An 18,360-nucleotide genomic window follows, 5' to 3' on the forward strand; every position below is an offset into this window, starting at 1 on the left:
TATCAGTAGTCCTGGTTTGCGCAGACTGTAAGGTGACATAATCCCACACTGCCATGAGCCGGTGGGGCGAGCTCTCTCTTCCCACGCCACAACCATTGACCGAAAAATGATCTTTCCACGACTTAAAAAAATAATTGATAAGACAGGATAAATGTTGTCGTCTGGCATACATCCTGCGTATGACTGTTTTTTACCTCCGCCTTACTGGGGATTCCAACTGCAACAGAGCAAACTGTGACAAGTTCGCTCTGGGTTGGAGTGAACATGCATGAAAGAATGACACACACTCCAGGGACGTACAACAGCTCAATGGAGCGATTGTGTGGGCTGGCCCCTGTCCTGAAATCCCATCTGCATTTCTCACACACAGGGAAAACCAGGGTAGGGGGGGTATTCAGTACAAATCAAATTACACACACACACACACACACACACACACACACACACACACACACACACACACACACACACACACACACACACACACACACACACACACACACACACACACACACACACACACACACACACACACACACCCTAGCATTAGACAACTCAAATAGATTTAATTCAGTCTCAGAGTCTTTGTTAAGTGCCCGTCTGAAGTGCCGTGGGAGTGACAGAACGGAGGGATGGGGCCTCGGTGGAAAGATGATGACTAAATTAAAATGAAGATATCCATTTAAAAAACTTGCTCTACAGCTTAAGGCTGAACAAGTAAACAATGCTTGACTTCCGTCACGTCACCACTAGGCTTTGGCGACAGTACAAAATTCCAAACGGCAAACGCTGGGGGCGATATATGATTTTATCCGGAAGAACGTAATGTAATGAGGCAAATGTGTCTCCCCATCACGGAAGTGCGGGATTTAATATTTACAAGTCAAGTTTATACACAAAAACATCCAGTTGTGACTAAGTTAAGTCCCATAGCAACGGAAAGCAACAAGGAGACTTGCATGGGGTTTTTTTTGGAACGGGACGGTGCACAAACTCAGTTGTGTTTAAAAGAAATTCACTTAATTGATGCAGGAAACAAACAAAAATAAATAGACCTTAAATAAAAACACAGGTACGGGAGTCAGGAACCAGCGCGCACGCACGGTGCATCGCTGGCTGGAGGGGGAATAAGAATAAAAAATAAAAAACCTCTCCAATTCTTAGTTAGGTTTACATTTTTCATTTTCCATAGAAGTAAGAAGCTAAGGAAATAAATTCAATCTAAATCTTTCTCTAGGAGCTTATATTATAATCATAAGATTTGCATATAGAGCGGGGAAGCGAGATCCGATCACAAGTGGTTACTTGACAGCTCTGAGCATCTCTCCCTCCCTCCCTCCCTCTCTCTCCCCCTCTCTCTCTCTTATTTAAGAAAATCATCTGTCAATACAGTGTAGGGCGGAAAGTCGACGAGTCGAATCAGTCAGAACTCCGAGACTCTGAGATTCAAGTGGAGCAGTCTTTTTTTTTTTTGTCAGTGTGCATTATAATAACAGGATAAAACAGATAGGAGCTTATAAAATGCGTCCGCCTCCGGACACGGCTCTCCGTGCGCCCCGATCGGGGAGAGAGTCATGGAGAATGTGTCCCCATTACACACGGTTTCGTTCCATAAGGAGGCGTAAAATAAATTAACCAACATCCAAAATAAAAACAAACTTTTTTGGCGCACCGATCGCAGGAACCCCATCGCCCCTGCGCACATCGCTGGGGCGTGCATTGTCAGTGCCATCGACCCATCCACCCAAATCACTCCCTCTCCGCGCCCCTCCCTCGGAATGCGCCCATCTCGCCTATAGGAAGAGTCGAGCTGATCCTGGTCCTGATTGTGGGGCGGACGTCATCTAGGACTGCGGCATGGGAGGGGTATTACCTCACCAACTGTTAGACATCCTTGAAGAACTCTTCATTCATGATGTTGAGGGGGGTTTCATCCTCCAACCGAGAGTGTGAGTTTGTCATCATCAGCCGAACGATTGAAGACGAGTTTTCCTACATTTAGGCATTAGCGTTGGCAGTAGCAGGTGTAGTTTGCTGTCAAAGCAAATCCGGCTCAACCATGAAGCCGCGGATCCTCCTCCCAGCGGTTCCTGATGCACCAGAGCATGTCCGGCGTATAAGGGGAGGCATCCCCTCATAGGCTGAAGATGTCGAAGAAAGCAGACCTCGCCAGTGATAGGTTGCTTCGGTCGTCTTAACATCAATACAACACAATACAACAATACATCCCCCCCCCGTCATGTCCGGATGCCCTTGAGGGGAGACATCGACCAAAGTTATTTTGCCGCAAGATTTACCTCGGAGGCCCACCCTGCAGACCTCTGTGCGATATATGAAGCGGCTACCTCTAAAGTCTGTTCAAGCTGCTCTCCGCTCTGTGGCAACTTGTTCCCCAGCCATGCTCCGTGGCAGGTTTGGATGAGGACCCCATCCCCCACCACACCAAAAAAGTACGCGGAGAAAGGTACGCAGATTAACGATCGATTCCCCGTATGTTAAGTCGCTGGGTCTGGCACTGGGAGAAGATGAGACAAAATCATTTCTACTTTACTTCCAAAAGTTCTTCAAACTAATTCTCTGCGCGCCCAAAAGTGAATTTGCCGACGGCGAAGATCTGTGCATTTGAAGTGCATCCAAATTTATTTTTTTTGAAAATCAGGATACCCATACAGCGTGTGGTGTCCAGTGTTGCGGTCAGTTTAATATACCAACAGAAAGGCAAGATGACCATCTGACCACCGTGTCTAAGGCACAATACCCAGAGCTCAGGTTCACAGTGTCCATTACAGACATTGTCGTAGCGACACTAATGTTCTGTTGGCCTTTGTGGAGGAAGACTGGAGGTGCATAAAAGAAAGTAAGAAGGGGGGAAAAAAGGTAGGCAAGGTGAAATGAAGAAATAGAAAACATGTTGATTTACAGTTGTTAATACAGGCATTCAATTGACTAAAGGACAGACAGAGACAAGAGTATAAAAGGTGTAGAGGAACAGGAAGAGGGGAGGAGGGCCTGGATGTGCAGTTGGAGACCTTCGTGTCACTCCTGCCTTGTAAAACCCACCACCCTCCATTTCTGGTTATTGAGTTTGAAAGCTGATCTTCATGGTGCCCGAGTGACTTTTAACGATCCCAGGCACCCACAAACCCCAATCTCCAGATCCCATTACGGATCCAAAAAATAAAAAATAAATAAAAAATGCATAAATCCCTCTGAAAAGGAAAGGTTTTCTAGCTGTATGGATAGTTTCGCAAAACCCTGAAAACATCCCAGCAGATGGACAAGCGGAGGTCTGAGAATAATGTGGACAAATTACTCCCGGTAAGTGTTGGGGTCGGGGGAAAAACGGCAGTCATTCAGTCGGGACAAAGCTGGGGAATACAAAAAAAAAAAAAAAAAAAAAAAAAAGGAGAGAGAGAGAGAGCGGGAGGGAGAGGGCATGGGAGAGGAGAGGATGGAGGGGGAGAGACAGACGGGCAAAGAGAGAAGGGTGAGACAGAGTGCTGAATCATCTCGGTGTTGTTTAAGCGCAGGGAGAAAAGTAGGTCAGTGGTGGCGGAGCAGAGGAGGCAAAAAGGGGATTCTCAGGGGGCAGAGAAGGAGAAGGGGTGGCAGATATGGAGGCCTGTGGAAGGGTGGGGACGGTAAAAATCCCCCAGTTAAGTTGTCAAAACCCTTTTGTGGCGAGCAAGCCCCTCCGGGTTCTCGCCCTCCCTCGTCGGCCCCCTTTGATGCCTCCTCGCCTCCGTAGCTGCAGCGTCCATTTGGTTTCAGCTTCATCTGCAAGTTGGCTGAAGGACAGGTTTGCCATTTTTCGACACAGACCTGACTAAAATGTTGGCTCCTAGCATTTATAAAAACAGGAAGCTCACAGCACAGCAAGTTTTTATATGTTATACTGGAAAAGAAGTGGCCACAAATTGTGTATTTTATCAGGGTAACTCTTTTGCACTACCGCAAATCACTTATTTTGGTTAAATCTGGGCTAATGTAAGAGACAAGCAGACCAGCAACCTACTCTTGCCAACGCTGCGCTCTGGATGCACGGCACCAAATCGCAAAAAGTAGTCACACAGGATAGCGCTTATAATGATCACAGTTACAGTGATCAACCGCTCTTACGGATCAAAAAAGCTTTGGCCAGAATCGTCCCTATACAAATGCCGTTTAAGTAATTTGCTTATAAGAATCAAGGCGTCCGCTTACAGTGTAAATTTTGTGTCTTTTCATTCAGGACATCTTGAAAAATAATGTTTAACTTTGGTAATTCCAAATATATATATATATTTATTTATATATTTTTTTAAACCTTACTCCCATGGTACTCTGCCTCACGGTAACCCGTCTGCAGGAGGGGGCTTGCCGGTGCCATCGCCCCATCAGGATTTTGCATAGCACCAGCGCGGTGCCCCCAAGGATTTCCTCACAATTTTACATTTTCATTAAACACTTTAAATCCTGTCAGACATTACTTTAAATTTGAGATAGAGATAAAAATTAGAGATAAAATGCATCTGCTTATCCGTTTATAAATCTATTTAAATTCGTAAAAACACGCAGGTGTAGACAAGGGCGTGAATACGTAACGGAGAGGAAGCGATCTCTGCTCCACCGCCGTTTCTCCAAAAAAAGACGTCTTTTTAGACGTATTTTCCTCCGTTTCCTCGTTGAACAGAACAAAAAAAGCCCTGTTCTTCTCGTGTACAGCTCCACAGAGCCATTGATACCATTAGATGGTAATCTGCATAAGGGGGGGGGGGTTATAATAATCATCTGCTTATAGTGATCAATTTCACACACACACACACACACACACACACACGATTTTCTTGGTCAGTGAGATTATCAATGTTAGGTAACGGATAGCCACAACTTTCAATCACAACACATTACCTCATACATATGGAGTCCCAGTCTGAGAACACAACCATACAGCTACAACTATAAATATTTTCTTTCCCATACAAGGAGAAAAACTTTCTGGATGCAAGTCTGGGAAGGTGTAGGTGTGTGTATGTGTGTGTGTGTGTGTGTGTGTCTGTGTGTGTGTGTGTGTGTGTGTGTGTGTGTGTTGAGTCCAAGCCAATCTTAGATCCATTAGTTTCTTCGGAGTGCAAACCAATGGCTTCATGTGCTGTTGCACATTATGAGGCACATGACAAAGCACAATGTTAGAATTCTTACATTCACTTTAGACACATTAATACTAACAGAGTGTATATAATAAACAATATGAGAATGCTTCTCTAATGCATAGCTTTTCATGATGCTCTGTGTGCCAGTGAAGGGAAAAGACTGATGTGATGAAGGACATTTGGACAACATTCTTTGGCGATCTATGCTGTTGATCCCTCCGCAAGACTGTGGATTTCTGTCACGGGTAACAGCACAGGTGTGTGTTCGGTTCTCTTGTTAATTTATGTGAGAACATTATGACCCAAGGGGGATTAAAAAAAATAATAAAATAAAAAGATTTGCGCAGAAGTTTTTGAAATGAGTAACAGATAAAAATTAGCAAAACATGAAGCGTACTTTGCACTTGCACTTGCACTTATTTCACGCGATGCTTTGTCTCAATTCACGCGGCGTCAGAGCTCGGAACGGTCGGAATAAAGGCCGCTGCTGCACTGTCGTTTCTCCAGCTCGGCGTATTTCATTTCCAAAGTAACCACACCAAAGGGAGGTGCAGTTTTTCCTTCCGTCGGTCGAGCGCAAATTTCATTCGCTAAAATGTGCAGGTGTTGCGGGTGTAGCCAAAGAAAAACTGACGGCGTAAAAGTTTTACATTTATAAATGTATATGCAACGTACATGCAAAAAAAGGTAATGCCCGCAGAACCTGGGTTTCACAGACGTGTTGAAAACTATGCATAAGCGCACAGAAGTTTAGTCTCGAATCTCCATTTCGAAGACTCTGGCGCGAGGAATCTTTTAATTACGGATGATCACATAGTCGAACATGTTGTTCAACTTGGAAGAGAAAAGAGAATTTCAAACCGCGGCTTTGGGATCCTTGGCGCAATTAAAGCAAACTGCAACCCTTGTTCCGAGCCTCCTCCTCCTCCTCGACAAACCGTCATTACCACAACATCGTGTTTCCTGTCGCGGTTTGGTTTCACATACATCTTCATGATGCTCTTTCCACGTTTCGTTTTGGGCTTTCGCGGTTTACGCCGAAAGGATGCCGGCTTTACAGAATAGATACATCAAGTTTTTTTGGGGTTGTTTTTTTTTTTTTGCAATGGAAAAAAAAAAAAAAAAAGATCCATTATTTTGGTCCGCTGACATCTGAGTTGCAACAGCAGCCTCTTAACTATGCATTATGTAACTGATTTGGTTATATTTTGCGCGTCGCAGAAGACTGCTTCAGACTGCTTCAGACTGCTTCAGACTTCTAATTATGTGCCGGCCCCCGTCGAAAACGTTTCGACGACGGCGCGGCGGCACAATTTCAGACACTGAGGAAAGGACGCAGAGCACGAACGCGACAAGCCGCTCCCACTCAGAACCTCCTGGCTCCATGTCTGGACGCGAATCACAGCTAATTGACTGCTGTTCTAAGTTTAAAAAACAAAAAAAAACATGCGTTTTCCTCCTGTAATTATTCAGTGCTGAGTCGGCGCTTTCTAGAGGAGGATGTCGGACTTTTGGGGCAGTGAGGACCACACCCACAGTGGCTGCCATGTTCGAGAAACAGTCGCGACGGAGACGGGAGAGGAACAAGTCGGAAAAATGGGAGGTTTTAACGTCCGTTTCCGCTCATCCCATTTCCCCCCCCCCTCCGATTGCTCAACCTCAAAAGCAAGAAGGGAAACTGAGTAACCGAGCCATCCAGCAAGAACTATTGGATTGATAGGGGGACGATTTAGGCCATTAGTCCTAGACAGTCCCATTTATCTATAATTAGCTCTACGTGAACCTTCTGGGGCGGAAAAACAATGAGTGAAATATATTTGGCCAAAGCAATTCCATTTGTTTGTCCATCAGGCTAAATGATGAAAAAATGATTTTCATTTGTATTCCGAAGATGGTGGAGGGCGAAGCGTGATGAATGTTGATTAAAGCGTGTCTCAGACAGACGCCTGGACAGATTTTTTATTTTATTTTTTTTTTAAGAATATTTCTGCCCGGATCTGTCTGTCTCTTTCTTGTCGTAATGGCTATATAGAGTTCTCAAGGCCGTATCGGTGTTTTTTTCCCAAACATTCATGCCAATAAACACGACTGGATTGAATAGAGAGAGAGAGAGAGAGAGAGGGAGGGCGGCAGGGGGGAAAGAGGTCAGAGGGAATGAAAGATGAGTGAAAAGGAGAGGAGGAGGGAACGGTTCGTCAGGGGTCAAACAACTTTTACAGCAGGATCCAACGCCCCGCCGGGTCCACGTTGGTATCCGTTCGGCTGGAAGTTTTCCCCTCTCTCTCTCCAACATGATGTTAGACAGCCATAACACAACTAACTACACACCGCGGGGAAGCTGCTCCAAAACCGCCCAAGCTAAAAAGGTGTTAGACAGTTTGCTATTCTTAGACGTCCTAAGAGGATCTGACATAATCACATCTGCTCCACCCCTGTTGGAACACCGGGACCAAAAAAAATAAATAAAGAATTGGAAATCAAACAGGAGGGTGATTTAAAAAAAATAATAATTTTACTACAGCAAAAGCCTTCAAAATGGCCCAGAAGTCCCTTGTCATGGAGTCGCCTCTGATACGGTTGATTGGGTGGCGGGGCGAGAGAAGGCGCGCGAGAGAGAGAGAATTTCTTATCTATTTCAAAAAGAGATGGAGCAGTGAGCATGAAAGAAAGTCAGCGTGAAAGAGAGACTTAAATGGTTGGTGAATACACAAAAAAAAAAAAAAAAAAAAAAAAAAAGCAGGGAATAGAGAGAAAGAGAAAAAATATGGAGTGATTGGGAGAAGGCATGAGGGAGAGAGAGAAAGAGAGACAGACGTGAGTATGTTACCATATGGCCAGCTGGAGAGACAGTGGGAAGTTAAATTACATCACAAGGCCATGAAATATGTCTTGAGTCATGGGAACATGTGTAAACATCACACACACACACACACACACACACACACACACACACACACACACACACACACACACACACACACACACACACACACAATCTGTTTTAACGTTTGTCCTTCAACTACATTAATAAAAAAATAAAATAAAAAAAAGTTTATTGGTACTTCTCATTACGATCTAAAACAGATGGCGGAGAGAATATTCCAAATCTATCAACGCCAACACTTAGGGGGAATTTCCTACGTCGTCGTCCTCTTCTTTCCCGTATCACTAACAAGCCAATCAAATCCAGTCGACACCTTCGTGCAGGTAAACATCAACACTCCCAAGCCAAACGCCCCCCACCCACCACCTAACGACACTACTGGAAGGAGAGGAAGACCCTGGCGGGGAGCTATCGGAGCGGGAGAGCTTTTACTAAAAGCCACACAGGGAGACGGTGATTAGCAGCCTGGTCTCCAGGCGGGCTCGCAGGGAGGTGATCCGTCCAACGCGCCAGTATTGAGTTAGTGAGCGTTTCTTCGCCACCAACACCCCATTGTTCTGCGTGGCCTGGAGTCACAGGCCTCATTTCCATGGACGGCGGGGAGGGAAGGCCGAACTACGGCTCCTCCGCGATCCAAAGGAACAATTTAGCCTTCCCCAAAACCATCGCGACTGCCGTTACAGAGACTGTGAAGCAGAACGTGGAATTAATACAGAGTATCATCTGGAACTATTAAATAATAATACAAGACCCATCTGTAATGTTCCGCAATGCACGCTACCTCGTGTCCAAGTCTGAGCAACCCGCTCGGCGTTTTGTGAGCTGCAATTGTTACTTTTTAAGAATCATGTGCATACACTCCACCCGTCATCCATCAATGCAATTTCAACATCGTGGAAAAAAAGTGATTACAAATTATGATTGTTAAACTGTCCTTACCACGGTCAGAGATATCAAGTGTGCAGACTGCTGCAGAGCCGCTTTTATATCAGGTACATTTGAACGGCGCTGCCTTATAACTTAAGGAGCCAGATAACCCCGAAAGGCCGAGCCAATGCTGAGAATCACAAGGTTAAGTCGTGCCTGCGGAGGATGTCAACGGACCATTGTTCTGTCCCGTCTACAATACCGTGTTCATAAAATTCGCTCCAAGACGGTTCTCCTTCTGCTCTGTTGTCTTCCACTTTTTATTTTTTTTAATAAACACATCATTGAATGTTGGTCTCGGATGTGGAAAGGTTTTTCCGAAAAAAAACTGCTTGCGTCACGAGAAATACAATTTGCTCCTTCATCTGGTAATGTCTCTACGCATATCACAGGGGAACAGACACAGGCGGGCTCTTTGTGATAATCCAGAGCCGCTGCCAACTGCTAAGGAACGAGGGATGATACAGAGTAAGCCACCCTTGCCAGGGAGGATGAGAAGACGGCAAAGGGAGAGATCGAGATAGGCCAAAAGAAAGAAAGTGTGGTGGTAGTCAGTTTTGGGACGCTAAGGGATAAAGAACGACAGACAGTGTGGAATGTGAAAGAAAGAATGTTTCTAAGTGATATTCCCTGAGTAATATTTCATTATTTGCCCGGGCGAATAGAGAGAGTGTGAAAACGCACAGAAAAACAGATTTGATTTCACTTTTCTACCCAATCTCTTTCCCTCTCGTCTGTCCCTCCTATCTCGACTATTTACAATCTCATAGCAGCGATGAGAAATGCAGTGATAGCTCAAAGCTCTTCACAGAAAACTTGTGACAAAAAAAAAAAAAAAAAAAAATTGGTTCAAAACCCTGAAGGAAGGGAGCCAGAAGGGAACAGATCTGTCCGCCCTCCCCCGTCAGGCACTCAGGCCGGCATGCATAATTCGTACTTATGTGCTACTCATTCAAGCTCCGCACCATAGAAAAACCATTTAGACATATCCTAAAAATCACTCGTTGTGAAGGACATACAATCACCTGAAACCACTTGATTTTCATTTGAGAAGTGTTCAGTTCAGCTGATGATAACAATGGGTGGAAATCTTATTGTCACTCCAGTCTAATCTCTGAGCAGATCATTTCCACTCACTCTCTCTCGCACAGAAATGAGGCTCTTTAAAAAAAAAAAGAAAGAAAAGAAAAACGTTTAAAAAAAAAAAAAGCCCAAACATCTGCCTTCGACAAGTTACCCAAGTCCATCCGTGAGAATAAGCAGAGTTTGGCAGCGAGCGCAAGAAGAAATCACAGTGTAATTGTAACTTGTGTGTGTGCGTTTGCATTTATTCCAAAGCAATGTGTGTGTGTGTATACACAGTGATGTCATGTCCTGCTTCAGATGACAGAGAAGGCTACTGCTGCTGGTTGCGAGTACACACACACCTTAAGTCATTACTCTGAATTTAAAATGCAGTGTCAACAGCTTCGGTCAAGGACAGCAAATTTTGCATTTTGTTCAAATTTCTCGACTTCTTCTTGAGGAGAAATGTGCTCAGCCAAGGGTGTCAGCCTGCCTACAAGGAGATCCAGAGATATGGATGAAGCCACGGCCAAGACAAGCAAAAACAGGCAGGGGATTCAGGCCCTGGGCTAGAGATACCAACCTCTCTCAAGTAGAACTGCTCTCCGGCGTAAAAGCCCTCTGTGTGCGAGCAGGACTGTCTCACACCCTCACTCAACAGAGTCATGTGTGCGCCTGAATAACTGGGAGCCGGTAATCAGGTCTCTTCTTCCTATTAAAGATAGATCACAGTACCGCGGCTTCCTGGTTTCGGAGATCTCCGCGGCGCCGTGCGACTAATACCCTTCTCTCCCACCTAAACTGGCGCTACGTCGCAAAAACGGGGTGAATTTGGATGACCTATCCCGCCCCCACACACACACCCACACACCTTGAGGGTTGATGACAACGCTGCGAAGAAACTTTTGCAAGTGCCTTGACGCCGCAATGCATTGCGGGAAATGCACACTAAAGTAGCGGTCAGCGCTTGCATACTACGATATTTCACCTTAGGGAGTAGGTCATCCTGCTACTTTCCACGTGCTATGTTTTCAGACATTCCAAACACTTTCACATAATCATTTGGAACTCTTAATATAATGCCAGCGTGCCATTTTGGATCCGACCAACATATGTGCCCCACTCTCAGCGAGGGAGAGACCGAGACAAGGAAGAGAGAGAAAAAGAGAGAGAGAGAGGGGGAGGGAAAAAAGTCACTCTTTAACACTGATTACAGCTTTTGTAAATCGAATTACGGTTCCTAGCATCGTTCTCTAAACAGGCGGATAAGGGGGTTGATAATAAAATCAGTTTTGGCTCGTTTTCCCACGGAGTTCTGGACCATCTCGCCCTGGCTCCGTGTGCCCTCCACCACCTCCGTCATGCGGCCGAAGGTCAGCAAAAGAGGGATCCAACGAGGAGATTTCACCTTCGCCTCCCAAACCAAACGGCAGAAAAAGCCAGAAGGTGAAGACGAAACTACTTGCAATATTGGACCTAAAATTGGGTGGGTTTTTCCCCCCTCAAACCATGGTATGTATATTGTGAAGCTTTAGACTATGACGAGCATGCTTTTCGTTAGTATTTTTTTTTTTTTAAGTATCCGCAGCCACTGAAAATCCTGGCCCACAACCACCAGAGTGAGGGAGCACACTTTGGAGCAGAGATTTTTATTGGCACGTCAGAAACGCGAAAAAAGAAACCCAAAATGTCATATCAGCGCTGACATTCGAAGCAGTTCAAACGCACGAGAGAAGCATTCCCAGAGAGAACCGTTCCTAAACAAAGCCATTCCCAAAGACACTCGGTGATGTTTCAGCGTCTCACAGCAGCCATACCTACCCATCAAAAGAGATTTGTTTCCATTCGAGCGGGAGGGAGTGAAGAGTATACTGCAATCATCCAAAAATGAGACAGAACACCGAGAGGATACGTGCATTTCAACGTGTCGTGTGGCACATCCGAGGAAGCCAATTTAACAAATTCCTCTGGCAGAGGTTCCTCTCTATTAGTTTACTCAGCAACAGCCGTTTGAATGACAGCAAAGCAATTATGCCGGTTGGCAGAAAATCTGGAAGCCCCGAGCTCTCACGCTGAGAATATATTACAATCCTTGTGAGCCGAAATAACATTCTCTCAACTAAACAAGGCATTTACTTTGTTTATTGTCCTCCGAGAGGAAACTCTCTTGCGCGGCCTGTTCAACGCATAAGCGCGCAGAGACACAAGAAGAAAAAAGTGAAACCGACACCCTCACAACTCTCCGGCTGCAAGCAGGAAGGAGTGATGGAGGAAGGTAACCTACGACCTAATGAGTGGAGGGTAAACAAACAGCTTTCCCATCAAAGTTATTAGTCCCACATTTGACCGGTGGAAAGAGGTCAAAGGTTACAGACATAAAAGGCAAGCAACAAACACAAGCCAACAACTATCTTCGTTTTTTTTTCTATTGTAGTATTTGGAGTTAAACAGCCAGAACAGTTGTGTCAAGACGAGCAACGGGGCGAGGTGCCAGGTTATCCAACACACACACACACACACACACACACACACACACACACACACACACACACACACACACACACACACACACACACACACACACACACACACACACACACACACACTTTTTTTTTTTTTACAAGACATTTCTAGGTGACTTGTGGCAAAGTTGTCTGAGTACATCCCGTGCACAATTAGAGTTTTGTAGAGTTCAGCTCAGAAGGAGTGAAGTGCCTACCCGACAAAACGAAATGTGGGTCTTGATTTTGACGACCGATAAGGAAAGGGTCATTTATACAACGATGTCCAAACATTTCTAAAATTCCACTACGGGTCTTGAAAGACGAAGAAATTGATACACTCGGGAATCTCAATTCTTTGTTTTGAGGGAGTATTGATTCTCCTCAATCAATAATTAAACGTGTGCATACCAAACATAGTTAGGAAAGTTTTAGTTTGTTGTATTCAATTCCTGTTTACAAGGTTGAATGACAATTTAGAAAGATTGTATTCCCATTAAGCGTTATTGCAATAAGGTATTGTATCTGCGACTCCACTGTATGTCAGCGCACATTGATTGGTTTTTAAAAGGCATCTCAAATTATGACGGTAAAATTGCAAGATATTGGTGTGTGAATGGCATCACAATATATGGCTATTTATCGAATCCTATCGCTGATATTGTGAAACAAATCGTAGCACCAGGCTCTTCACAGTACACGGCCTCCGGTTTTAACCAGTTTCATCAACTTGAAGGTGATGGTATATATCTCAATTATAAAAAGACTGTATGAAAAAACTTCACTAAAATAGGCTGCTTTCCCTTCAAAGCCAACGATGAAACCCACCCTACTAGAAAACGAACCAGCCACCATCCGTGTAACGACAGAAACCTGATTCCCAGTCTTTCCACCCAGACAACATAATAATAATAGACAAAACAGTGACAACGTGTGTGTGTCACCCGGAGTCTGACCCCACTGCCACCCACAACCCACAACACACACATCCACGGTGTTATCAGACTAATGGAAAAGAAAAAGCTCTGCTCTGGTTGACTGCAAAAAAAAAAAAAAAAAAAAGAAAGAAAAAGCAAACAGTGAAAGCAAACAGTGAAGAGATAGCAGACAGGTGGTGAATGCACAGGATGTACAGAAACACACACACACACACACACAGGTAATGTACTGTACACATACGCACTTGATACATTCACATCACCTGTATGTGTTCCCCTTCCCTCTCTGCCTGTTTCCTACAGACCTACATAGGAACCTGAAATACACATATTCTTGCTTTCACCTGTAGACTAGAAGTTAGATATAGAGATAGGCAAATATTGTATTCATGATTTACCGATGCCTTGACTGGACTGGTAATACTGTGAATGTCAAACAGGTATTTTTACTTCTCTATGCACCCATATCTACAGTCAAAGAGTGTGTGTGTGTGTGTGTGTGTGTGTGTGTGTGTGTGTGAGAGAGAGAGAGAGAGAGAGCGAGAGAGAGAGAGAGAGAGAGAAAATCATCAACAGTAGTTGATACGTCTACCAGAACAGTAAAATGAGATCCAGGACCCAAATCTAATACTACTAATAACCATAAGAAGAGTGGATAGATTTTAATTTGCACAGACTGGTTGAAGCAGCAAAAGGTAGGTATGGGTGTAGAGTGTATATGTGAGTTAATAGATTTGTTTTGTGCGGAACCCGAGATTTAAAATACAGGATACAATAAAGGCTCTTTTGACCCTGCGATATGTCTACTTCCTTGTTTGCCAGTTACTGGAGCAGCGGTGTCGACGGGCAAAGCCCCGGCCCCATGTGACAGACACTGGTTCATATAATTGGCGTATACCTTTGGACTTTTTTTTTTTTTTTAAACAATGATAAAGGTTAATCTGGAAAAATGTCGCTGGCAGTAAAGCGTCGTTCGTCTGATGGAAGCAGCGGCTGGAAAGGCGGCGCGGTGGCTGAGTCAGTGGGCTCCGCAGCGGGGGTGCGTGCGTGCAGACCGGCCAGCGCCGCCGCTCAGTCCCGGTTCACACACATTTCGACAGGAAAAACAAAAAAAACAAAAAAAACAATGCCGGACCAGTGGTAACAGCAGAGGCCCCCGTCGCCGCGTGTCTTATAGCATCGACTGGTTCGTAACTCAAAACGAATGCGATGCAACACATCCGCTTCACCCTGGAACCCACGTCCCCGCGAAGCAAGGGCTCCGCGGGGTGAATGGACCCAGAAAAGACGGTCGAGGGGAGGGAGTCCGGTCCTACCTTTCGGCTGAACGTTGTCCCCGAGTAGAAGTAGTAGGCTATCCCCAGGACCCACAGCACCGCAAAACACAACAACATCCTCGATTTCCTTCTCATCGCGGGCTACGTTTGGTCCGTCTTCTGAGTTCGTCGTTTGGATCCGGGCCGGCGGCTCGTCCCGGCGGGCTGTATCCGGGCAGGACGCTCCGTCAGTCGGTCAGAGCAAGCGGGGAGAGCAGGAAGCAGCGAGCCCACATCACCGGGTTAGAGGGGAAAAGGCGAGCCGGCTCTAATCCAATCACACGCTGGCACACACACACGGCCGGGGAGGAGGGCCGTGCTGGCAGCTAGCAATGCCGTGCCGTGCCGTGCCGCGCCGCGCTAGGCTGGGTGGGTGGGGGTGGTGGGGGCAGGGGAAGCGATCCGGCCGCGGAGGGACTGGGGGGGTCCACGCAGCGGAGCTGTAGTTCACTGGTTCCACGCTAGGACACTACGTCTGTGTTCGCCGCTTTCTTCCTTCCTCCCCTCTTTTACTAGCTCGCTCCTTCCCTCCATCCCTCATCCTTCCTTCCTTCCTACCATTCCTCCTTCCTTTCTCACTTCCTTCACCCCTCCCACCATGACTCCTCCCTTCCTTCCTTCCTTCATTCCACTCTCCCACCCTTTATTCCTTCCTTCCATCCTCCCTTCCCAGCTTTCCTTTCTTCCTCACCCCCTCCTTTCCTCCCTTATGTCATCCTTTCTTCCCTTTCCTCCTTCCTCTCACTTCCTCCACCCCCCCACCCTTGATTCCTCCTTTCCTTCCCTAGCTTGTTCGTTCCTTCCCTAGCCCCTTTCTTCCTCTCTTTTTATTCCTTCCTTCCATCCTCCTAGCTCACGCATTCCTTCCCTAGCCTTCTTTCCTTTGTTCCTTTCTTCCCTTTATTCCTTCCATCAATCCCCCCTTCCTAGTGTACCTTTCCTTCCTCACATCCTTCCTTCACTCCCTCCCTTATGCCTTTCTTTCCTGCTTCCCTCCTTACTTCCTACCATTCCCTCCCTAGCTCCCTTCTTACTTCCTTCTGTTTATCCTAGGAAAACTTTGTGGGGATCAATATTGTTTTTCCTCTCGCTCGCAGTGGAGAATGTTTTGCTTCCTGTTCCTGAGTGGCCGTGTAATGTCCACTTTAAAGACCGTCCTGCTTGCAGTGTTTTACAACGTATAGCAGCACATGCAGGATTTGAAGTTTGAAGATTTCGAGTCTCTGCTTTGAGACTCAAAAGCATTGTCCGTCCAACGACCAGCGTCAAGAGGAAGAGTCATCCACTGTGTAAAAGTTCTACGTATAGATTTATAAGAACCGTTGTTATCTAACTCCTATTTAACCAGGGCAGGAAAGGACATGGAATAACCAAACGCTACAGAAGCCCCTGGAACACAGCCGAGCCTGATGGGAGGATTGAATAGCACAGGAGAACAGCCCAGCGCCGAACAGGGCAGACTAGAACACCATGGCACGTAGCCGGGAGCAAGCAAAAAAGGGCTTAGGGCCTGGGTGGAAGTGTGCGGGTTCGCGTTTCGGTGAAGAGGACGGTCGTGATCCTTGTCTGTAATTACTTGAGACGGTTGAAAGCCTCGAGTTGCCTCCAGGCCTGCGGAGGCTCCTAATGAGCACCCGGAGCTGACTTCAAGGGCAGGTAGGTGAGGGCGGGGCTACGGGAAGCTAAATTATTCATTCCTGAAATAGGGCCTCTAATAGACCGCAGGTACCTAAAATAACCACAACCAGAATCACTACTTTTTTAAATTGAGCCTGCTTCCAATGATGAGAGCCTGATTTCACAGAGCTCGGGCCCCCTGATTAGGGAAATTAGAGGATATTTTACTATAATTTGACTTTACATTGCCTCTCAGTCATTCCATTAGTAGAGTGTGAATTGTTAAAACTCTTAAATAATAACCTCAACTCAGACTCTCACAGATTCAAATTTAATCAAAATTCTGAGGGCCCATCCATATCTGTGGCTAAAATTGGCTTGGTCTAATAGCATGGGGATCAGCTGAGCATATTTAAATGAACAACGTTAAGATGACTGAAAGCCATATAGCGACTTTCACCTCCTGTCACAGATCACACTGACCTAAAAAACAAACAGCTACTAAGCATTCTGCATGAAAGCGGATACAGCAGTTTCTGTCCCAGTGCCATCAAATGTTTTGAGATGTTAAGGCTGTTTAAGGCAAATGGACCATCTCTTGGTAATCACCAATTCTAAACAAACCCAAAAGAAAAAAATACTTGATATTTTGTTTTGGCACGAAATACTTCAACATATTTTAGATTATGATAAATGGGCTACGGTCTCACTGGCGGAAATAGAGGGTCTGACTTGGAGCCTTATATCTAAAAACAATGTAACTGAAAATATTTTAAATTCTGTTTGAGGGGTTGCATAGCACTAGAACTAGTCATATCAAGACATTTTATTTGGTGTCAATTAGTAGTTCCACACTCCTCCCTCTAGGTGAGGTAAGTGGACAGGAAAGGCAAGTTGTTGGGTCTTGGTTTTGTGATTTTCAGGGAGTTTGACAGGTTGTTGTTTCTCCAATGGGGGAAACCATTGCTTTTCTATTTTCGGCAGGCATCAGAGAAGCGGCAGTGGAGAGCAGACGTGTCTCTGAGAAAGAAAAAATGACATTACTACTAGAAAGCACTACACTACTAGATCTATATACTTTGCCATGCGTATGTGGTCAAATATTCAGTGAGATTGATAAAATCACTTGTGACTGCCTCAAACACCATTAAAGAAATATCAGTTCAAACCTAAGAAGCAGCCGCCATTAAGAAAAATATTTAAGTCCAGCAATTTCAATATTTCCCAAGCAAATTAAACAAGGGTGGAGCTAAGACTGAACAGACCAAACACCTGATCCCAGAGACGGGAGTTTGAGGAACAGACATGTTCTATAGATCAGGGTGTTTGGGTTTCATGTTCCAATGTAGTATTAGTCACGTCCACACTTCTGTCGCAAGGGGACTTCAAGTGACTCAAATAGGAACCGAAACCTCCTCCAAGTTCTTTTAACAGGGAACACTGCAAAAGAAAATCCATGTCGAAGAGACAATTTTCAAAAAGAAAAGTCTCAAAGAGTTCCAGATTGCCTTGAAGTTCCAAGATAGAGCAAAGAGAAGTTTGGTTAAGTTATCAGACTCTGCAAGGCATTGGAATGGTGATGAGACCCGTAATGTGGCAGCCCTGAGTGAATATATTACCATGGAGCGCTGTTAGAAACTCAGCTGAGGTTCTCTGCTCTGTGTTTTCAGGGATTTCCCAGTGACAAGCCGTTCCAGCGGGTAAAATAAGGTCATCGCAGAGAAGCACGATACACACAAACTAAGGAGCTGAAAATAACCCAACAATCCACCGTCAGAATTAATGCAGAGATTTGTCTCTTCAGAATGAACTTTTCCACCATGCGGGGAGTAAGACTGTCAGGTCGTCTAAACACTGGAGACACTCAAATTGAATTAAATATAATGAGTGTTTTATTCACTTTTCCCAATGCCTCAAAAATCCCCAACTGTTCAACAGAAATCCAGGGTTATTTAATGCCACTTTTGCTTCTGTAGTCTC

At 45.3% G+C, this 18,360-nt stretch overlaps 1 protein-coding gene across 1 annotated transcript in view; it reads right to left on the reverse strand.

The window, feature by feature from the left end:
- Positions 1–14,895, reverse strand: part of galnt2 (UDP-N-acetyl-alpha-D-galactosamine:polypeptide N-acetylgalactosaminyltransferase 2) — a 41,343-nt gene extending 26,448 nt beyond the window's left edge. The window contains exon 1 of the mRNA XM_079997910.1: positions 14,764–14,895. Coding sequence (XP_079854036.1) covers positions 14,764–14,859 — 96 coding nt within the window. The 5' untranslated portion in view covers positions 14,860–14,895. The remainder of the gene's footprint in view (positions 1–14,763) is intronic.
- Between the last annotated feature and the right edge of the window lie 3,465 nt (positions 14,896–18,360).

This window comes from Zeus faber (assembly GCF_960531495.2).
Source record: "Zeus faber genome assembly, chromosome: 3".
Lineage (NCBI taxonomy): Eukaryota > Metazoa > Chordata > Actinopteri > Zeiformes > Zeidae > Zeus > Zeus faber.